Raw genomic sequence first — 24,856 nt, forward strand, 5'->3', positions numbered from 1 at the left:
ATGGCACTCAATGAGTTAATTGTGTCAGTTCAACTAATGTTATTATGGGCCCCAAAAAAGCCCGCAGCTGTCAGGAGGCTCAGGATTTCTAGGCACAGCCTTATCTATATATACGGTTAAGTGACAGACTTTATCGAGACGTTCAAACCTATTGGACTCTTGGAAATGCCCTGTCCATCACCGTGGAGACTGGGGTATGATTCCTTAACAGTGCCTCCGGCTTGGCCGGACGGTCCAACAAACACAAATTGGCCGTGTTCATGGTGGTGGGAATTGAAGCCAGCAGGAGAGCATGGTCTCTGTCACTGCACTGGCCATTCGTGCAGGTTCGTCACGGGAGTTGGGATGATGATGTTCAGCAGGGAGCAGAACTGGGCAGTGGTGGAAAAGTACTCAAAATTGTGCTTAAGTACAGTTTGAGTACATGTACTTGGTTACTTTACACCACTATATGCACTATGCCCTCTCAGTGAACAGTTGAGAAAATAAATATATAATTAAAAAAAAAAACATTACCGGTCTCTCAACTGCGGTCCTCAGCCGCAGCGGTATAGCAGACCATTAGCTGTGAGTCATTTAAGTGGACTGCTTTATTGACAAACAGTTAAGTGATATTGGCATCCCAGGTGATAAGGGCCTTTAAAGATCAAACGTAGATTAATTCCTGTATACCCCACTCTGCTCCCACTGAAGTGTCTTGACACTGCCTGGTCTATATAATCTATTCTAACACTGTATTGTCATTACGTTCCGTAATGTGTGTTGGAAACTATCCACAGGCACTCTTCACTGAGGAAGATAAGAGGGTACAATAGCAAGCAGTGGGTCTAAGGAGACTGATTACGCCGCTTCAAAGGGGAGCTCCACTCTCAACAAGTCGTTAATGATAACACTGGTTATTGGATAATGAGACTGCGGCGCCCCAAATCTGTTGACTGCCAGCTGTGTGCCGATCATGACTTATTTAGAATGACACTTGTAGCTGTTGAGGCTCTCTATCTACCGCACAAAGGCAATGCAATTAATTACAAACGTTCAAAAAACACACTTCGTTATCGTCCGCAATAGTGTGGCATTGTTTTTCCACTTTTGAGTCAGTGTGTGCCTGTTATCTTGGCAGGTGGTCCTGGAGGAGACAAGCAATGTAGCGGGAATAACCATAGAAGCGGTTTCCGGTGCTTTGCCAGGTGTATTTGTCTGTTTATAAGAGCAGCACGATAGCAAAACAACCATGCAAGATGCAGTCACAAAACTTTACAGGTGTGTAGTTGAAATCACAATTGAAAATGGGCGTAGTCTGAGTAAGGAAGCCGGAAATAGAGTTACCGGCTATTTGTTTCTATTTGTATTGCTATAACATGCTGGCAAGCTTTCAGTGGACATAACCTTCCAGTGGAGTAAACCTTAGTGCTGAAAAAAAAAGTGGTTTCAACTATGGTGACCCTTGGTCAGTCAGAGACATTCATGTTTATATAGAGGATTGGCCCTGCTGCTGTTGAGGCCAAACAGCTAGCTCTGAAAAGAAAGAAACGTTCCTCATAGAGTACTCAGGCTGAACAAACACTTATGTAAAGTGTAGGTCTACATTCAGGGTTCTTTCGTATTCTCTATTTCGGCTTTGGACTACAGTAGCTTAAAAGCATTTCACTGTCAAACGAAAGGAAATGAACTGTCTGCCCTCTCCTTCACCTCAGTCATTAAACTGAGTGCTGCTCTCTTGCCTCGCTGCAGCCTCGTCTGCCTCTCTACCCTTACATTACTTTTCTCTTCACTTTTTTTTTAAAGTGTGATTTTGATGAAGGGTGATGGTTAGGATGCGGCACAATGCTGACGTTTGAATGATCGACAGCCGTCGTGGAACACGGATGAAAGGTTTTGAAGGAGGGATGGTGTTCAAGATGGGACATAAGTCACTTTTATGTGTCGGCTGTAATACTGATCATTACGCGCCACATTGCTTTGAATTGTATTAACCCATTCAATCCAGGGAACGCTGTGTCTGTCACTCTAGGATTTTGTTTGGGCTATTGCCGCGCTATGAGCTTGTAGATCTGCTATTTTTATTTTATTTTTTAATCTTGAAAATGTGTGCAAATCTTTGAATATATATATTTTTTTTTTAAACAAACGTTTGTAACTCAAATCCTTGCTTCTGGAGGTCCCTGGAACAACACGTTTTACAAATGTTCGCTTTGAAAAAATATATTAAAATATTTTGCACAAATGTTCAAGTTAAAAAAGCAGATCTACAAGCTTGTGGCGTGACACCGAGTGCCACGCCAATGGGTGGCCAATGGGTTGAATGGGTTAAGGAAATCTATGGTGCAAATGCCTGGGGGGGGGGGTCGGTTATTTCAACAAAATGTCAGGTTAGGAGTTGCGCCTGCATCCGGGCACATCGTTGTTTCAATGTCGGATTCAGCAAGTTGGAGGAGGCGCAAAGTCCGCAAACTAGTTTGCACCGAGGAAAATTGCTCAGTCGCTGCTCACCGAAACATCACATGGATATGAGAGGTGGACTATATACCTGCGGTGGCTGTGCTGCTGCGGTCACAATCACACCTTCCTCCTGTAGCTTAGGGTCTCTTCATGCCCATGAGACATCTGTGATATCTTGACATATACCAACTTCATAATCCCATGCTTATAGTCAGTTAGGTTCTTTTGTAAAGCGCATTATAAAGCATGATGGCGACACCGTCAGAGCTCCAAGTTGTAATAGATGATGACTTTACTGCTGTACAGAGGAAGATGAAGAGAGCCAGAAAGCTGTGGATTCACAACATTCTTATGATGAGAGGTATTAGAACATATTTATTAGCAATAAGTTTAGGCTGCTTATTGAAATAAATGGCTTTTATACGTTGGTTTTTTTCTCTCTCAACCTCTCCGAGACATTCTTATTATTATGCAATATATATATGTGGATAATCTGGCCCAGATCATTAATTAATGTATGAACGTCAAAGCCGAGTCCCTTGGCCCCCTCATCTACCATGTTGAACACGTGGCGCGCTTACGTGTGTGTGTGTGTGTGTGTGTGTGTGTGTGTGTGTGTGTGTGTGTGTGTGTGTGTGTGTGTGTGTGTGTGTGTGTGTGTGTGTGTGTGTGTGTGTGTGTGTGTGTGTGTGTGTGTGTGTGTGTGTGTGTGTGCGTGCGTGTCTGCGTGCGTGTGTGTTATCAAAAGCCATCAACACATTTACAGTAAGCTGTCCAGGAAGTAGTTGCTTCCTCTCTCTCTCAGTATGGATGTGTTGTGCTCAGTTCCCCTTGGACAAGCATTAGGCTTTACTTGATCTCACTGCCCCGAGCGCGCCATGTGCGTCATCCCCAGCTCCTGCCAAGCAGAAAGCGCTTCTGCGCTGCACTATATAGTAAATGAATAAAAATAGCCCCGGACAGAAGCGCACGCGCGCGCGCGCGCGCGCGTGTGTGTGTGTGTGTGTGTGTGTGTGTGTGTGTGTGTGTGTGTGCGCGTGTGCGCGCATGTGTGCGTCCGTCCTGCCGTCTGTCCATGTGTGTTTGGAGAAGGGGTTGGGGAAGATCTCGTACACATGCTCATCTTTGCGTTAAATGTTTGTGGATATGGACCCAATGCATCTCCCTCTGGAGAGAGAGAGAGAGAGAGAGACAGAGACAGATAGAGGGAGGCAGAGAGAGGCAGAGAGAGAGAGACAGACACAGAGAGAGACAGAGAGAGGCAGAGAGAGAGAGAGAGAGAGAGAGAGAGAGAGAGAGAGAGAGAGACAGACACAGAGAGAGGCAGAGATAGAGAGACAGACACAGAGAGAGACAGAGAGAGGCAGAGAGAGACAGAGAGAGGCAGAGAGAGAGAGAGAGAGAGAGAGAGAGAGAGAGAGAGAGAGAGACAGACACAGAGAGAGGCAGAGATAGAGAGAGAGAGAGAAATAGAGGAGGGCATCCACAAAGGTTTGCCAGAGAATAATTCTAGCTCCCTATTTTTGTTTCAGCAGGACACTTACTGGTTGACAATGTCAGTAAAGTTCTTTGAATCACTGGTTCTCAAAGTGGGGTCCGGGGATCCCCAGGGACTTGAATTCCTAACAGTGTTAGACAATTTGGCACCCATGAACAGCCTGGGTTAAAGCCCCGCTCGGAGCCATGGATATAAACATGGACATCCAGACATGCTACAGTATATGAAGGTCAGAGACAAAAGTATTTCTGAGTATCGCAAAAGCCGCGCTGAGCGTGAGCAGTTCAACACTGAGTGACCTTATAAACCGTACTGATGAGCTCCACAGACAGAGCAACAAGATACGCAACAAGGTAGTTGGCATTATTAAAACTGCAGAGAAAAAAAAACACTTTGATGACAAAATTGACGAAAACATAAACAAACCGTGGGTGCTGCTCTGGAAGATATTTAACCCATGAGGTTCCGATTCTGCAAAATGTCTTCTAAATCGGTTTTCAGAAAAAGGTTATTTCTATATCAGTGGTTTTCAAACTTTTTCATGTCAAGGACCGCCAAAATGATATGTATTTGGCCGCGGACCCCCATCTCAAAATATTTTGTTCCAGGGACCCCCAGAAGCAAAGATTTGAGTTAAAAATGTTCGCTTGAAAAGAATATAAATATATTAATTTGCACACATTTTCTAGATTTTTCAAAAATAGCAGATCTACAAGCTCATAGCGCGGCACTCGGTGCCGCGCTATGAGCTTGTACATCTGCTATTTTTGAATAGCCAAAGTGTAAAATAATGCCTTTTAGCTCAAATCTAAAAATGACACAGATGCGTTCCCGGTCTTAATGGGTTAATCTGGCTGCAGTAAGAAACTGGAAACCGGATCGGCAAGCATCAACATCAATTCGGATGGCACGCTCATTACAGATAAGCTGGATGTGGCTAATCGCTTAAACAACTTCTTTACAACCATAGCCATTAGCCACCACACATATTAACATACTGCCATCTTTATGGGGTAAAGCACATCCAAGCATTCTACAAAAATCTAGGTGTACGAGAAGATGACTTTAAACTCACCACGGTGACAACTGATGAAGTCTTTAAAAAAACTGAGCGCCCGCCTTACAACAAAACAAGGCCGACAATATCCCCTCCAAATTTCTCAGAGACGCGGCCCGCTCTATTGCTCCAATCATTGCCCACATAACAAACCTCTCCATCAGCCAGGGCCACGTCCTGCAAGATTTCAAACTAGCGAGAGTCACCCCTCTGTATAAAAAAGGAAGCAAATTCGATTCTATGTTCCCTCTCGAAAGTTATAGAGAGGTTAGTATATGAACAGGTCGAAAAAAGTATCTTAATGAAAAAAGAAACTAATGCACAAATTCCAATCTGGCTTCAGAACATCTCACTCCACTGACACCTGCCTACTCTATTTGACCCACTACATCAAACGTGAGGTGAGGTGCACTCGGGCGAATCCAAAAGGCATTTGACACTGTAAATCACTCCATACTGATTGATTTGTTGAAGGCAGTCGGTTGTGATAGAACATGTGAACTGGATGAAATCCGGAGGGGAGAGAACAGGTGGTGGGAGGTGAACGAAACCCTGTTCTCCCCCCTCCCAGTGAGCTGCGGCTTTCCTCAAGGAAGGGCCTTTACTGTTCCTAATATACGTAAAACGACATGCCATCAGCACGTGACTGCAATTTGTTCTTGTTCGCGGATGACTCGGCACTCCTTGTCTCGGGCAAGGACAGATTGCAGGTTGTAAAAAGCCCTTAGCTCTGAACTTGGTAAAATCTGCACCTGGCTCACTGATAACAAACTATCATTACACCTGGGCAAAACTGAATCCATTATTTTTGGCTCCAGAATTCACCTCTGCAAAGCCAAAGACTTCACGGTCAAAGTGGGTGACAATGTTGTCACACGGAAAGATGAAATGACCTACCTGGGTTGTATTTTAGAGGACAAAAAGTTAGAAAATGGCAACGAAAGTAATCAGAAAAGTTAACCATATCCATGTACCTGTCAGACTACTTCAATAACGTAAAAGACACACACAGGCACAACAACACCAGAGGGAGCTCCACTGATCTCACGCAATCCAGATTTGGCACAAACATGGAGTCCAATCTGTTCCACAGCTCTGCCACCAAAATGTGGAATGCACTACCAATGTGGAATCCACTACCAACAAACCCCCCCCACAAAATACACACACACACACACACACACACAAAATATGTTTGAGATGGGGGTCCGCTGCCAAATACATAATTTCGGGGGTCCTTGATTTGAGGCACACTCCGCAGCGGCTTGGACAGTAGATGCACCTTCACCGCCATCTTTATCGTAGTATGGACCTTGTTGCAATTTCTTCCATGAGGAGAGGGAAACAACGGACAACCTACGGATACATCTGCTTTGAATACTGACAATATACTGACTTACAAAGCTCACAGAGCGTCGCAGCTTGTAGATCGAGAGATTTTGTGTAGGAGAAAAAGGGCGTCTTCACTCTGCGTCAAACAGCAGGGTTTCGTGAGGCACCTGGGTTACTGCCTGGCTGGCTTTGACGCAGAGCGATATTGGCAGGACGGTGCTACAGGTATATGGCGTGACGCTATATAGGCCTCGCTCAGCAGAGGGGCTTCTGGATGAGACAGTGATGCAAACAGACAGGGTGTCATAGGGTATGACGCAGGATACATTTAATGAGAGTCAGAGAGAGAGAGAGAGATGAAAACATGCTGGGTGATTATATCTGGGAGGCGTAACGAGGAGAGATGGGGAGAAGGGAGGTGTAGGGAGGTGTAGGGAAGGGAGGCATGACTGTCACGGAGCGGCAGTGGCTCAGGAGGTAGAGCGGCTACTTAGGTATTGGAAGGTTCCCGGTCCAAAACCCCAGCTCCCCCTGGGTTAGTGTCGAAGTGTCCTTGAGCGAGACACTGAACCCCTAACTGTCAGGATCTGTCTCCTTGTACCTTATTTTGTAGTATCGTTCCAATGTTTCCTGTTCTCCCTGTAGCTGTTGCCTGTCTTGTTTCACCAGTATGTATTATTGCAATTGTAGTTCACCTGTGTCTGGTTCAGTTCCAGCCAATCATGTGTTAATTGTCCCTGGAGCTCACCTGTGTCCCATTAGTCGGTGTCTATTTAAACCTCCCTGTGTCCAGGCAGTCTGCACTTGCCAGATTATAGCTGTTCTCATGGTGTGATCCTGTCATTGTATGGCCTGCTTTATTGCCAGTTTGTAGGCCTATAGTGAGTTTCTGATATCTGTTAATATATCATCACTTGACCTGCCTGCCTGCCGGTGTGGTTCTACTACACTTGGGTCCAACATACTTGTCTCATATCGTGACATTAACTCCTCCCGATGTGTGGGCTTATGCCTTACATCAGTGGTTTTCCGGGACCTCTAGGGGGTCCTCAGAGTTACTACAGGGGTCCGCCAAATCTTTGTGTGATATGATTTTTTTTTTTTTACATTAACCCTAGCATCCCTTTTCTGAGGAGAACTTTGGCCAAAAATAGCAGATCTACAAGCTCACAACGCCTCGCGGCAAAGAGTTATAGGTGTGGAGGGGAAAAAAGAGCAGCAAAGGTTTATCTGAAACACAATTGTATACAATATATAGAGGGGGTCCCTGCTTCATCTCTCTCTCAGCTAGGGGGTCCTTGGCCTGAAAACGTTGAAGACCCTGGCTGCCTTACATTCCTCTGCTGTTGGTGTGTGAAAGGGTGAATGTAATGCACGTTGTAAAGCCGCTATATAAATACACCATTTCATACAGATTGTTATATGTGCAGAACCTTTTCACATACTTCTCCTGGAGGTGGGGAACTTCTCTGTTACTTCCTCAATCTGAGCCGACTGTGTCCCGCAAATCTATCATCATGCTCCAATACGCCAGCGGTTCTCAAACTTTTTCATGTCAAGGACATATTTGCATTTTTGAATATTCATGCCTTCAGAATTTCTCTATGCAGTCGGTGTCTAGTCATAGTCGGGTAGGGGCGTGGACGACAAATCGTTTCTCTCAAGCTGGAAATGCTGGGAGCATGATTTTTTAAACTACATTCTATAATGTCAACAAGTTCTCATGTCCTATATAGTCTTGTGTGGCCAGACCTCTAATCTCGTTCCACTCCGAATGGAGTTCTGGAGAAATTCTCAGACTTTTTTTGGGCACTGACATACAGGCTAACAGGGGTGGCATGAAGTAAAAGTGTATGCGCACTCATACACTTGCGTATATAAATAACTTGAATACCGTTTTTGTCTCCACAACCCATATCTATCATTACAGTGTCGTACATGACTGTTTTTAAAGTTTAATATGAAATAGTTTATTTGACGTGCAGAAAGCCACACAGCAACTACTCTTCGACATGGTAGAGAATGCAATATTTTCCCCTACAGGGTGAACAGATGTGATGTTTTGTGGGCCTTTATATAGATGCCGACTGTATCTATGAGGGAGAAAGAGTAGATGTGCTTCCACCCCAGTTTCATTTCATTATTTTTAACCTTATTACGTGGGAAAAGCATGTTAAACAACATATTAATCATAGCAAATGGCTATAAAAGGCTTTAAAAATGTGTTTGGAGAAGGACTTTTTGAGAGGGATTAAGAAGACAGAGAAAGATGAGAAATGTAATGCCGAGGATGCAGACCAGCGAAAGAGGGAGAGAGACAAAGTGTGGCAGGTTCACTGGGTTAAATAAATCCTTATAAGTTAATACTGTGAACTACACAAGAAACACACGCGTGCGCATGCGCGCACACACACACACACACACACACACACACACACACACACACACACACACACACACACACACACACACACACACACACTCACACACATGACATAACAGTGCACCATCACTAGACAGACTGACTCGCATGGATGCTATCACATAACCACTAAACCATCTCTTTCTCTCCAGTCATTAGTGCATGAAGATAGACATACTGTAAACCTGTTGTGCAACCAAACAATGAGTAGAATGAGAGTTCAATCTCCTACACATATTCTTCCCGCTCTTCATTGTCCTTCGTATACATATTATTTCTTGTTTTTCATACCAGTAACCTGTAAGCCGATAGTGTATAATATATCTGTCTGTTTTCTTAAATAAGCCATTGTGCTTTTATGAGCGATCCAGTTCAGAGGACCTTGTATTGTGAATTGCACTTCCATGTACTGTGTCCATGTCTTTTCTAAATAAAGTATTCAATCAATCAGTCAATTCTGCGGCCTGTCTTCTGTATGGACCTGTCTGTCTCTCCTGTCCTCGGCGTAAACCGGTCTTTCCTGTCTTCCATCCATGTGGGCCTGTCACTCCTTTCAGTCTGTGGGGCCTGTCTGTCTCCTGTCGCCACGTGGACCTGTCTTTCCTGTCCTCCATGTGGACCTGTCTCTCCTTTCCTCAATATGAATCTGCCCCCCCCCCCCCCCCCACCAGGCTTTATGAGGAATTCCACAGAACAGATTGCAATGAGAGTAGCAGACACTCAGAACAATCTTCACAGTTAGGCACATAATCAATCAGGCTCTAATAAAAATGTACTTAATGAAAAACTGCCAGGTTCTTCCCAGCTCCTCATTTGGACGGGACAATGTAGAGAGTAGAGATCGACAGTGAGAGAGAGAGAGAGAGAGAGAGAGAGAGAGAGAGAGAGGGAGAGGGAACTGTGGGATGCTGTGGTTATGTGGTTAGCACCAGTGTTGCCACGTCTGCTTATTATAAGCGACTTTGCGCTTGTTTTGCTTTGTCTTGCAAAGTCTCTTGTAAATATTGGTAGTTGAGCGTTGCGTTCTTTTTTTTTGGAGCTTGTTTCTAAAGTGTAGTTGCTCATTTTTTTGGCTTGCTTCCTAATGTTGTTTAAACCAGTGGTTCTCTTATCATTTTCATGTCAAGGACCCCCTAATTAAAATGTATTTGTCTGCAGACCCCCATCTGAAAATATTTTATGTCAGGAACTCCCATACAAGTTTTGTGTTATATTAAATATTTAAAAACTTTCACATTTTCTTCTAGATTGTTCTTTGAAAATAGTTGTCTTGCAAGATCTGGCAACGGTGGTTTTGCACATTAAGTGTTGGAGCCACTACTTTCTACCACCCTGGCTCACAGTCAGCTCATTGAACTGATCTGGCTGGGAGAGGAGGAGAAGGCAATCATTTTCTCCTTCAACTCAAATATGAATGTATGCAGCAAAAACTCAATACAAAGTTTACATTCCGAGTGTGAAAAGTGACCCGTAAGGGAAACTCAGAATTCAAAACATTATTCAGTTCCAGTGGTGGAAAAAGTACTCAAATAGTAAAAGAATCAATACTGCAATGTAGAAGTACTCTCTGTTACAAGTAAAAGTCCGGAATTCAACGTTTACTTGAGTAAAAGTACAAAAGTATTGGTATCAAAATGTACTTAAAGTACCAAAAGTAAACATACTAAAATGTTTGAAAATAGCAGATCTACAAGCTCACAACGCGTCGCGATGCGACGCGTTGTGAGCTTGTAGATCTGCTATTTTCAAATAGCCTAGGTATAAAATAGGGCTAAAGTGGTTAATGTATGTTTTATAATGTAATCATTTATATCTGAAAAGTAACTAGTAACTAAAGTTTTCAAATAATTGTAGTGGAGTAAAATATTTGCCTCTGAGAGGCAAATACTGTTCCGTTCTCTTTTCTAACTGTTGTCCCTGGTCTTGTACAGATATACTTCTCTCTTACAGTATATGCCATCATTTACAATTACAGAAACATTTTCCGGAGCATTTCACCTCTGAGCCCTCTTGTATGCTTTATGTGGATAATTATGTTAGCGATGAGAAGCTCTCTGCTGTCTCTGCCCTAAAATAGCCGCGTCAATGATGCGCAGATCTTCCTGTCAATCCTAAAAAAAGGAAAACAATCCTCCATTAAATGGCTTTAATGGCCTCTTTGACATAAAGCCAAGATTCACAAACTCTTAGGCTCCTAATGACGTCAAAACTGAACCGACTGTTGTTGGTTCAAAAGAGGATAGAGATCAAGATTATCAGCTGCAGCTGGATCCTCTTCCACTGCGTTGTAAACAACAGGCAAGAAATATGGGAGCGTATATGACTGATTGTTGCAATTCTCTCCTCATTTTAGCCTTTTAACCAAATCAGCCTTTTAGGAGCTTAAATATTGCAAAGTATAATTTCCAGAAGACCATTTGTTGCCCTGCCAACAGATACAGTGCATTCCTTTGCCTCGAGCAGACTAGACTTCTAGTAGCAGACTGCTCTCCAAGCCTGCCCAACAAATCAATTGACGGACTCAAACTGATCCAGGATGCAGCTGTGTGCATGCTGATCAAATCCAGGAAAAGACTGGGACACATTACTCTCATTTAAGCCTCGCTTGACTGCTTCACTGCTTGGATTTAGGATTGATCTGAAACATGTTATTGATTACTTTTTAAGGCAGGAATGGGACTTGGTGTCGTGGCTGACTGTAACTGTATCTCCAGCCCTGTGAACCTTCACACAGAGGTTCATATGGGGTCACAGAGATTACACAAGTTCATCAGACAAGACCCTTCTTTTAAATCTCTTCTTAAGGCCTCTGGACTCAGGGCACACAACCTAGCGATTAAAACTGTTGAACCGTGAACCAGTTGATGTGAGTTAACCATATTATCATAATGTCAGTTCTGTGTCTGCATGCTTAGTGTGACTAATATGAAAGACTTTTTAGACAGTGATTCAACCGTCCTCATTCCATCACTTTAGCATGCATCAAACAAACAAAAACACCCAAAAGTCATGCATGTGTGTTTGAACAAACGAACAAACAATTGTACGTATGCATAGCTGCCACATACTGTCACAAAGGTATCATTACATTACATTACAGTCATTTAGCAGATGCTTTTATCCAAAGCGACTTACATTAAGTGCATTCAACATACAGTAGGTAGGTATCTCAAGCTACCTTATGGTTGTGTGTGTTAGAGTTGACCTACTCTTGTACTTTGATGTAAACTGTATCAATTCTAACAACAAACCTGTGACAGTAAGTTATGCTATGTTACAAGAGCAATGGTATCTTCTAGCACAATGAACATGGGACATGGTGGGTAACTGAGAGTTCTCACCCACTGTGTCACACAGTCCTGCTGATTTTGGTGACCTATGATGACCTTGCCTCTAGTAGTGCCACCATTAAGTCCACTTACACACAAAATATCTCAAAATATAAAGGGCCTTATTTTGCCATGAAGCCCACAGAGCGCAATCATTCTCGCCGGAAGAGGACCCCTACTGATTTTGGTGACCCAATAGACTTTGCTCTAGCGCCACCCTTAGGCCAAAACGTCCACACTACTGCACATACGATATATCAAATGGGTTTCGCTTGCTACAGTATGAATCTTAATGCGCTCAGCAAGCAGAAACCCTACTGATTTTGGGAGGGATTTTGGACCACCCATGGTCTTTCCTCTAGTGCCAACATGCCCTGTCCAGCCTCTATAGGCGGGTCTGTTGTGGGACTTAATACTTTAACAATACGGTTAAAGTCGTTTTTTAGGAGGTTTAGGACCCGTCCGTGGTGAAGGTTTTTCTTTCCGTCGTGAAAATTTGTCTTTCGCTGTGACGCCATGCTGTGGAAAACACGGCCATAGGCACAAAAAAAATCACACCCAGTGTGAAGCGCTGTGATTGGCTAACGAGACACATGATGAAATTAACTTCAAACTTTGCAGACGCACTGTGATTGGCTAGCGAGACGCATGATGAAATTAATAATAATGTAAAAAATGTAAGCACGTCACTTCGCAGGACGTGCTGTGATTGGCTACCGAGATGCATGATGAAATTAATAACTCATAAATATCACCGCTCACTTCACACTGGGTAGGGGAGGCAGACAGTAAGAAAACTGAGAGGGAGGCGGTGCAGGGGAGACAGACATTCGGGAAGCTGAGAGTGAGACAGTACAGGCCAAACAGACAGTAGGAGAACTAAGAGTGCAGGGGAGACAGACACAAGGGAATCTGAGAGGGAGACAGAGCCGGGGAGACCGATCTTAGGGAAGCTGAGAAGGGGGAGTGTTGGGAAGACAGCCAGAAGGACTGCTGAGAGGGATACGGTGTAGGAGAGACAGACAGAAGGACTGCTGAGAGGGATACGGTGTAGGAGAGACAGACAGAAGGACTGCTGAGTGTACAGGGCAGAAACAGTAGGAGAGCTGAGAGAGAGACAGTGATGGAGAGAGATTCCTAGGCAACAGCGAGGAGATTATGAGATTTGTGTCAAATATAAATGTGATTTGTGTCAAATATAAAGGGCGTTACATATAAAAATGTATTATTTTTATGAGCAAGGGCAGGTCTCGCTTCTGAGTCGTGTGGCTTAATGAACGACTGGATGCTGTAAGAATGTCAAGCCTACATTCACTGGGTTTTGGGTTAGGGTTACAAGGACTGTATTTAACCCCTTAAGACCGGGAACGCATCTGTGTGTCATTTTTAGATTTATTTTGGGCTATTCAAAAATAGCAGATATACAAGCTCATAGCGTGGCACAGAGTGCCGCGCTATGAACTTGTAGATCTGCTATTTTTTGTGTGGAAAATTGTGGAAATGTGTGCAAATCTTTGAATACATACATTTTTATCTCAAATCTTTGCTTCTGGGGGTCCCTGGAACAAAATGTTTTGAGATGGGGCGTCCACGGACAAATACATATTATTTTGGGTGGTCCTTGACATGAAAAAAGTTTGAAAACCACTGATATATAGCAACATATAAGTATAAAATTGTTTTATTTTTTTTAAACGAAAGACTTAGAAGAAGTGTAGAATCCCCAGAAGCAAAGATTTGAGTTACAAATGTTAGCTTTAAAAAATATGTATGAAAAAAAATGTGCACAAAATGTTCATGCTTTTTCAAAAATAGCTGATCTACAAGCTCTTAGCGCAGCACCGAGTGCCGCGCTAAGAGCTTGTATATCTGCTATTTTTGAATAGCCAAAGAAATGACACAGATTCGTTCCCGGTCTAAATGGGTTAATCAAAGTTTTAAACTACAAATAGCTAACCTAAAATGTATTGACATAACCTTATATTTCCTCCTCAAACTCTTTCTTATACGAGAGGTACTATGCCGCCATGCCAGTCCTACTAACACACACACTGAGTATCAAATTCAAGACCAATGTTTGTACTATTTAAATGTTTCCCAACTATAAAAACACAAAGAGAGCCCTGAGACTTCATGGCAATAAACCTCGTACCACCAATACCTCTTATAGAATACAGGCATACTAAGCTATGACCTTTGCCCTTTTTAAGCCTCGGGAACTCCCTAATAGCCGAAGCCCTGAGGCCCACTTGAACAATAATAGCCGAAGAAGGGTTGTGAATAACATTCTAACACAACTGCAACAGCCCTATAGTGTAAAATAAATATGTTAAAATGTCAGCAAATGACATCGAATGTAATATAACTTTGACAAAGTTAAGCCCCAGATATACCATTGTTTTAGTTCCCAGTATATGGAATGGGTTTTTGTCTCCGCCAGGCCGAAGGCATGGTGGAGAGTATGTTTTCACTCCGTCCGTCCGTCCGTCCGTCCGTCCGTCCGTGTGTGTGTCCGTCCGTCCGTGCGTGTGTCCGTGTGTGTGTCCGTCCGTCTGTGAACACCTAATCTTTTGGATTGGTCAAGCTTCACGTGACATCACAATATGTAATATAAATAGGTAAAACAGAATTAGGATAAGTACTTTCTAGTGTGATACTATCAACTTCCTGACCTGGCGGAGACCTGTGCTCCGAGGAGCACATTTTCTAGTTTTATATCATTTTTTTATCCCACGATTTTGTAACCCATTTTTTCACTCAGTGCCAATTGTCTATTAGTAATCCTGGGCGCTACACTCCCTCTGCCAGCCTAGGGAGAGCCTAGAGCCGAGCTCATGCCTCCTTCAATGCATGAGAGCTAGCAAGCCGCTTCTTATCACCTGACAGCGGGGAGTTTCCCTGGTTAGACGTAGCACGTGGAAGGAACACGGTATATGGGATGTTAATTGTGATGCTGGTATTTACATAATGACGACAGATGCTGTGCTAAATAGTCCAGTCGCACTCGACACCTTTGATTCAAATCTACGCGACCTCAGTATGGCTGTGAAGACCTATAGCATCTTGAGCCAAGATGGGGCCCAGATGGGGCCCAGTGGGGTTAGAAAATAAGCGGCTGCGGTGTCAAGGGTGGAAACTCTGGCAAGTCATGACGAGGCTTCCTGCTGGGAGAGGGTGTGTTGTGCAGGTTAACAATGCATGCTACCCCATTATCTGCTTATGCCCACATGTTCTTTTCTGTGTACAATCTAAAACAAAAGTACCTATTTTAGTATCTATTTTGTGGAGCAGATGCTTCATGAAGACAGTAACAAGCCAATAAATTGATTGAGATTTCGATGGAGTTAGCAGAATGTATTAAAAAGGAATGAATACATTTCTTCAAACACAATTTTCTGTCTGCCCCGCTGTGATTTCTTTCTCCATTATCTTTTTATTTGATTTTCAGCCCAATATAATCGTGCCAATTCCTAATTGCCCCGTGTATAGTCCCTGTCGCTGCATGCTGACTTGGCGTTCGGTGGAATTCTCGATCACTATTATAGGCCATTTGAGTTTGTGATTCTACACCCACAAAACACACATGACATAATGTCAGAATGCCAACCAATTACAGCCACGTAATGAGTTAGGTAAAGTAAGTTACGTAAGGCTATTGTCCTAACATTCCAGTAACCAATACAGGATGGTCAAGTGGACTGCATGATGGTGGACAAGCAGTTTAATTGGATCCTCTCTTCCGAAGATGAAATAAGAATGGACAGTAATGAACAGTAACAGTTCTACTCTGAGCCTGTGTAACGTGAGTGCAACAGCCACTGGTGTGGAAATAGGGTGAAACGTTTAGTAGGTTACAGGGGGCCTGGGCTTATAGAGGGGCCCTCAGAGGTGCTATGGCGTGTAGATTTAATCATGGAAAAAAATATTTTAGTTTCAGTGTGAAATCATAATCATTCCATAGGCACCAGGATTCCAAGTGGCTTCAAAGGGTTTATCTCTATTTCAGCACACTCACTGGTCCTTTCTCCCAGTTACATTCAAATAAACAAGGCCACACATCGCTGTGTTGAACGCTGTGAAATCCTGATGTAAAACAGTTCCTCACAGAACCACGTTTTCAAACGTGAAAATAAAACGCAATGTTGCAGAATCAGCAGTTATACCGTAGTGCATAATTAACATTGAGGGAGGTGGTGGCATTTGGTTGCTGTTCACGACATGCACTTTCATTAACCAATTTAGAACAAAAACATTCATTTTAAATGGATAAACAAACAAATACCCCCTTAATTCCTCGCTAAGCTCTTCAAAAATGTTTTATTAGGTTGAGAGCAATAATAACGGATACTTGAAGGGTAATGAATGCGAATGATCGGAAATAGCTTGTTTGCTGGCACATGGCCAAAGCACACACAACTGAGAAAGTATCATTTTCCTTTGGCATGCACAAGGACAGAGAGAGCAGCTCCCATCTCTTAAAATGGTGCTGTATTCTGAGCAGCTTAGAGGGTGATTTGCCACACTAAACTAAAACATCCTCCCTGTCTGTCATTATGTGTCATCGTAGATTTTGACTGGCGGGCGAGTCACCTTTCACGTTTCCCTTGGCTGTTGTTGAGGCTGTCAGGCTCCACTGAATGCCTACCTATGCTCTCAATCAAAACAAGGACAAATGGGCAAATGTGGCTACAGATATAAAATTAAAATAAATCCGATAAGTTATTGACGCCAGGTAAGCGAAAACCTTGTTCGTTGACAAGGACTCTCTGGGATGAGGTCGCTGAGACATTCATTCACTTGCCCTCTTGCTCATTCACCAACTAAACGATGTCGCTGTCACACCCACCCACCCAACCACCCACCCACCCAACCACCCATCAACCACCCACCCGCAATTTCCCTCCAACAATCTATCTCTCCCGGCTCCATGCTGCCCGCTCCATCCTCCTGACAGAGCATCAGTCCATACAGTCGAGTCGGCACTGTCTGTCAGTCCCTGCATCATGTCACAAATGTGACCCTCAGGATCTCACATCGACCCCAATCTGGGAACCCATCGGCAACAAAAGATAAATAAATACATTTCCTTTGAATTTGCGGATCTGTTGCGCGGAGCTCGGAATCTGTTCTTGAGAGAGTACATCAACCCCAAACTGACACAGAGCCAGGCTATACCCAATCAACAGAACACCGTCCAGAATTCTCATCAACGAATGGACAGTGCCTTCAGCATCATGGTGCTGCTTCGAAAAGAAAGGGGGGGGGGGGGGGGGGGGGAGTATAATAAATTAATTTAAAACATAAACACACACACACACACACACACACACACACACACACACACACACACACACACACACACACACACACACACACACACACACACACACACACACACACACACACACACACACACACACACATATATATATACTGGACATCCTCAAATGACTTATGGTATGAGCCGAGACTTTTTTTAATCCCCCTCGTTTCTTCACGGATGAGAATCCATCAGCAACATGAAAAGCAATTGCCAGAGGATTGAGAATGTGGAAGGTTAGACAGATCTCCACAGCTGCTCAGATAGCAGGGCTGCTGCGGCGGAAGCTATAAGTCAACGTCGTCTAGACTGCCGTCTTTATATATTTTTCATGCCATGGCTCTCTAGTAGTAGGTGAGCCATCTAGAAGAGGGTCTGTGTGTCTGTGCGTCTGTCTGTCTGTCCGTAATCTCACAAACCACTGGACCGATCATCTGCAAATTTCCTTTGCTCACTGCCAGTAGGGCATGGAATTAAACCCATGAATATTTTTCACATTTTGTGACTTCATAATCTCAGACCCACCATCCTGTCCCTCCATTGGGAAGACTAGGAATGCAACGATTCACTAAACCTACGATTCGATAAGAGGCACAATACTGGGTTTGCGATAAGATTTTGGCACGATTTTCCTTTATAATATATACGCTATATATTAATAATGAGATTTATTTTAATTATTACTCATATAAAAGCAAAAAAAATACAGTATTTTATTTATTTTATCTTTTCCATATCAAATTAAAGAGGTTCAGGTTATGGTTAATGTACACTCTATGAATAACAATTTTTGTAGTCTTTATGCAGACACCAATGGTAATTATCTAGCGTTTTAAAGAGACCTGCGATTCCCAGAAGTCAGTTGGATATTACACCAAGTCCAAACACAGCATGGTTTGAGCTCAGTCTGCAGGCGGACTAGATCCACCAGATCAGAAACATCAACAGAAAGAGGATTTTCTCCGCTGACCTAAACTGTACACATAGTTTAGAGCTGCGTTCACAACTTTACTGCCAAAGCCTAGTTTATACTCTGTGGTACGACGCGCTATTTTTCCACAGTACCGTGTGTTAAGTTTCAATTTGACAGTGTAAAGAGGGGATTAACCCATTAAGACAATGTTCGCTTTAAAAATATATATATTCAAAGATTTGCAAAAATGTTCACGATTTTTCTAAAATAGCAGATCTACAAGCTCATAGCTTGTAGATCTGCTATTTTTGAGTAGCCAAAGAAATCTAAAGTGACACAGATGCGTTCCCGATCTTAATGGGTTAAGAACAAGAGGATGACATACAACTCACAGGTGAAAAAGGCGGATTTGAACGCAATGTTTTTTGCAGTTACAGTACTGTAGATCAGATTAAAAAAAGAGGAGGGAAGGTAGAGAGGCCTCTGTAAATTCACTTTTTTCCCAATGCACTTCTTTTTTTTCTTTGGCATGAAATAGGACAGAGAATTGCAAGTCTTGGGATAGCCTTGCACCATCGTTGGGAACTGGGCTGGAAAATTGTAATGCTTGAACCGGAAGAGCCAGGGCAGCGGTCCACACTGCTACAGTATTCCCTCAAACGTGTCACTATAGTGTCACACAAGACACCATGCATTAAGTCTGATTTTTGCTTTTTCATCAGCTTACTTGGATCCTCCAATGTTTTATGACATTTTATTAAGTGCTCGGCTAGTGCAGAAACCATTAAAGGATGACTTCACCGATTTTCAACCTATCTTCATATAATTGGTCCTGACTAATACTCATGATAAAATGGTACCATTTTTTTCTACTTGGTCTGTGTCTCATAGGAGGGCTGTGGACAGTCCAGAAACCCATCTACCAGTGACATCATCGTTAGGCATGATTTTTTTTTCCAACAAGATTTCACATTTTTTATTTAGATTTTTATTAACACGAGAACAATGGCTTCTTTTATTGCATTGCAACTTTCCAGGAATAGAAAGCCTGCAGTTTCTATTAGCTTGGATTCCCCATTGATGATGTCACTGGTAGATGGGACTCTGAACTGTCCACAGCCCTCCTCTGAGACAAAGACCGAGTAGAAAAACATTGTACCATTTTATCATGAGTATTAGTGAGGACCAATTATATGAAGATAGGTTGAAAATCGGTGAAGTCGTCCTTTAACGTGATTGCCTGAAGAACTGAATAAAAGAAAGAAAAAGAAGACACTTTCAGACATGAATGCAATGGAACACATCCATGCTTGTGATACAGGGCCACATTATTTGATGTTAGGAATCAATACATGCTGTTAAGATGATCTAACTCGCTGCAAGGTTGATTAACCTCCATCTGCTGCATTATGACCTCTTTACATGTAATTAAGTCATAATGAATCGCGAACAACTTCAAAGGTTCAACGCCACTGATGAATGTATATCACTTGTAGCTGACTTGCTCCTCCATGTTTGGGGAAGGGGTAACATCAGCACACTAAATCAGAGAATATGTAGGCCTAATCTCCTTTGTCCCAGTACACCATGCTATTTATGTAACAACAGCTACGTAGTGTGCACATGCACACACCACTATTAAAAGGCCTAAATCCGGGACAGCTATGGCACAGTTTGAGTGTGTTTTATCCAATGGAGGGGATTATTGTGAACCACTGAAATCAGAAGAAGTAGCAATAATCATATTTCCCATACATGTGAGTGTGGATTACGCATGATATATTGTTTAATATCCTTTTCTTTCTTTCTTTCTTTCTTTCTTTCTTTCATCTTTACGACCAATGCATTTTTTGTCAGAATTGGAGCGTTAATTATAGGTATAGATCTATAGCCTGCTGTCTGCCCTATCCTACATGAGTAGCCTAACGGATACAGCAGTGGTTCTCAAACTTTTTCATGTCAAGGACCCCCAAAATGATATGTATTTGGCCGCGGACCCCCATCTGAAATATTTTTGTTCCAGGGACCCCCAGAAGCAAAGATTTGAGTAACAAATGTTCGCTCGAAAAAATATATATATTCAAAGGTTTGCACAAATGTTCATGATTTTTCAAAAATAGCAGATTTACAAGCTCATAAGGCACTCGGTGCCTTCAGCTTCACTTCAGCCCTATATACATCTCGGCCATTTGAAAATAGTCGATCTACAAGCTCACAATGCTTCGCCATGGGACGCATTGTGAGCTTGTAGATCACTAGATCTGCTATTTTCAAATGATTTTTACACATTGTATTTGAAAACTTGTGAAATGGGACATTCTGCACAATTAGTACTTTCTACTTTTGGTATTTTAAGTACATTTTGATACCAATACTTTTGTACTTTTACTCAAGTAAATTTTGAATTCCGGACTTTTACTTGTAACAGAGTATTTTTACATTGCAGTGTTGATACAGTACTTAAAGGAGTAGTTCACCCAAAAAAATGACTTATTTTCTATCAATTACACACCCCATGAAGCCTTGAATTCATGGATTTATTTTTGTTTTTGTGGCATTCCTAAGACAATAATTTGATGACCGTGTGTATCTCCGGTAGGAGACACAAATACTCTACTTTGTGTCTCCTACCGGATACATTAGCCGGTAGGAGACAGGAATCAAATTATTAGCTTAGGAATATGACAAAAACAAAAAAGAATCCATGAATTCAAGGCTTCATAGGGTGTGCAATTGATAGAAATAAGTCATTTTTTTGGGTGAACTCCTCCTTTAAGTAAAGAATGTGCATACTTTTTCCCACCCCAGTGTGTCTGTCAGTCAGCTGATGGACAGGCGCGCAGCATGGCTCTGCAGCCTGCATGGGTCTCTGCACTAAGCGCACATATGGCTCTTCTGCAGAGATTATTAAATTATGTCCAATTTCCCAAAGCTCACTCATAAAACAAACAGTCATTATGTCACTCTTGCCCGAACACTGAAGTGGGTTTATTATGGATGTAGCCTACCTCTATATATATCAGGTCATCATATCACCATTTAATAACTTACAAATATGTTGTGGCTTAATTTGTTCAAGAATGCGCGCCGACCCGTGATGACGCAAGCTCCATGATTGGTGTATATATATAACTAACTCAACATTAACATTGTAGAAACACTCTGTTACGAGTACAAGTCCAGTAATCAAACTTTACTTGAGTAAAAAATACAAAGTATTGGCATCAAAATATACTTAAAGCATAAAGCACCAAAAGTTATAGCAGATCTACAAGCTCACAACAACACATGACATAATGTATGTTTTGTAATAATAATCTAAATCTACAAAGCAAATATTAACTACAGTTTTCAAATATGCTAATTAGTGGAGTGAAAGTACAATATTTGCCTCTATGGAGTAGAAGTAAATGTATTGAAAATGGGAAACACTCCAGTAAAGTAGGCTAAACATTCCTCAAAAGTGTAGCTACTTAAGTACAGTAGCCAGCCAGCCTACTTGAGTAAATGTACTTAGTTACTTTACACCACTGTATACTGACTAACTCAACATTAATTGATTGCCATCCTTCCAATCGCACGAGTCAATAAAATCGATATTCTTGGAACGGAGGGGAAATCTTGAGGAGATCCTGACTGTCAAAGCATCGCCAAGACACGTCGCTTCTCGTGGCTCCAGATAACTGATAACGTGTCAATCAAATCCCCGTGTCTCTCGGTTCACTTGGCCACTTAATGCCTCCTAAACTGGCCTTGATACAGGACTGTCACATGTTATCTGACAACGATGACCGTCTTGATCCAAGGCTACCACTAAACCTGATTTATTGCCTATATTATGTCTCTGAGAGGAAGAGCATAATAACCTGACTGACAATAAATAATCCAAGTCTATTTCTATAGCATGCATCTAAATTAGATGCATGATGCTATAGAAATGGACTTGGATTATTTATTATATTAGATGATCGAATGTAGCCTAGAGAAGCACTCGATAGTTGCAAAGCACAATATATTCTCATTTCAGAAATACACCATTTCACTACAGACTCCAAATATTATATCTTGGGATTTGGCAAATACTTTTTTTCCCTTCTTCTTTCTTTGATTAGTGATGGATTGAAATGATCATGCATACTCTGCTATATGCCTTTATGGACCAGAACAAAACACATGATCATATAGAAATAAATGATTGGTCTCATCTGCTTACGGTGGGCTGCGTCCTATAGCGAGGAAGCCTATAGTCCCGCCGGTAACCGGAACGCTCGCCCCAAAACACCCTCACCCCCATTGCTTTCGCGTAGGCTACCGCTCACCCCCAGCGGTTTGCATATCTGTCTGTTATTAGGCTATTAAATGTATATGAACTGATTACAAAGGACCCCAATGCAAACAAGCCATAGGCTTTCTTGGGTTTTAAATCATCTTAGCTGACCTTGTATTGAACTGTAGACTACTGCTTTTTTTTGCAAACTGATAATAAAGTATTAAATCATTGTATTCTTGTATTTGTTTTTTTATTGAGAATAAGGTTATAAATACGTTTAGGTTTAGGCATAGTTTTACTGAAGTTAAGTTTAGGAATAAGGTTAGGTTTTGGAATAGTTTTATGAGGTTATATTTAGGAATAAGGTTAGGTAGCCCGTGGCCATAGTTTTACTATTAAAGGTTACGTAACTTACTTTAGGAATACCTGGTGGCCGTTCCGAGGTTTGCCCCGGGTCGACTGTGTTTTGGGGCGAGTGTTCTTGTATTCGATCAGCTGGTAAATATGCGATGGAGATATCCCATTATTAGGCTTTACACATATCCGAGTCAGATTTTATGCAATAGATTAAAACCCCAGTTGAATTGAACAAAAACAATCTCGTTTAAATGAATGAATGAATGAATGAAGTCCAGAGCGCAGCCTCTGTTCCGCGCGCACCGGGCTTTGGCGCCACGCTGCCCTGGATGCCGATGGACTCACCTGCGTTCCTCAGCTTCTTGTTCCGATACACGGAGAAGATCACCAGGAGGTTCCCCAGGATGTCCACCACGATGGTGAAGATCAGGAAGCACCCCAGGGTGGTGCTGACCCACGCGGGGCGATGGCTCGGGTCGTCTAGCTCAGAACTGTTCAGGTGAGACCCATTCACAAGCATTGTTTATAATAATAAAAATCACGTAAACTTTTTTACGCACTGATGCTCAGCCAAATAAACGCTCGATCATCTGCCGTCCCTTCAATAATATGCATGTCTTAAATCCTAGATCTGGATCCGTGGTGGTGGTGATGCTGTTTATCATCATCTTCTCCTCCTCCATGCTGTCAGGTTAACTTTGGTCTCCCCACGCTGCTCCAGTGTGTCAGTGTCTATACTTTTATGACTGTGTGTATGTGTGTGCGCGCCCATCACTTTGTTGCTATACATGTGTGACATGGAGAGAGAGGGAACTTCAGATCAGACCTCCCTAACATGTGATTAAATGGCTATAAGCGACGTGAGGGAAGCTGTTATGGGGCGTTTTGAGGGAAACACTGTCACTCCGTGGCCATACAGCGGTAGAGCCGGTGTTACGCGAGACATGGATCCACACGACGGTCGTCTGTCACGACCGTCATGTGTGAACTTCAACCTGGTGTTTGCTTTTTCTTTATTTACGGCCCGAACATCTACTTAAACGTTTATATTTCAAATATAAAGTGCTTACCCCATGGTCACCATTGTTACAATTATGTACGGGCTATCAGAAGTACCCGTATCTTCCGTATCGTTCAATAAAAAGCATTTTAATCTAATTGGTGGCCATTTTCTCATAGAGTTATAACGTATCAGAGTGCAATACACCTCCCAACCAATAGGGTCGCGTGGTTGAAAGCACATGGAGAATATATATTTTTTAAATGGCCTAATTGGATTAGAATGCTATTTATTGAACAATACGAAACATACGGGTACTTTTGATAACCCTTACATAATTGTAACATCAGTGGCCATGGGGTATGCACTTTGAATTTGACATTTGAATGTTTATGTAGATGTAGTGGTCAGAAAGGGAGAACGTGCAAACACCAGGTTGAAGTTCATCCATGACTGTCATGATATGACAGTCATGTGTCAGGGCTTGTGTTACATTAAATATAAGACATGTCCAAGTTAGTCACTCCCGATGTTAATGGAGCATAGGTTGCCTCTCTTATGGGGTTTCATGATTTTATATAAAGTAAGTTTTCTTGTTTTAGCATAAAATACAAACCTTCTCAATCTCAAAATACCAAACGGGGACTTGGGTCACATATTTCGATAGGTTATCCATTTCAGCATAACACCAATCCCTTAGAACCATTCCAAACGTTTTTTATTTTTTCAGGAAAAGCATCCATTCATTGGTTTCGGTGGTTCAGCTTACTTTGATTCCCGCGCTCATTCATAATTATTTTTGAATACATCCATTCACATTTCGCAGGAGACAATTAAGGCTACAGGCTCACACTAGGGGCTCTAGAAAGAAACTTTACAGGCATGCAATAGCTATAGTTGTAGCCTATAATAAACAGTG

At 42.3% G+C, this 24,856-nt stretch overlaps 1 protein-coding gene across 1 annotated transcript in view; it reads right to left on the reverse strand.

Moving 5' to 3' along the window:
• mtnr1aa (melatonin receptor 1A a) overlaps positions 1-23,680 on the reverse strand; it is a 66,112-nt gene extending 42,432 nt beyond the window's left edge. The window contains exon 1 of the mRNA XM_084042152.1: positions 23,283-23,680. Coding sequence (XP_083898278.1) covers positions 23,283-23,457 — 175 coding nt within the window. The 5' untranslated portion in view covers positions 23,458-23,680. The remainder of the gene's footprint in view (positions 1-23,282) is intronic.
• Between the last annotated feature and the right edge of the window lie 1,176 nt (positions 23,681-24,856).

Source organism: Gymnoscopelus microlampas (assembly GCF_963454915.1).
Source record: "Gymnoscopelus microlampas genome assembly, chromosome: 2".
NCBI classification, from domain to species: Eukaryota; Metazoa; Chordata; class Actinopteri; order Myctophiformes; family Myctophidae; genus Gymnoscopelus; species Gymnoscopelus microlampas.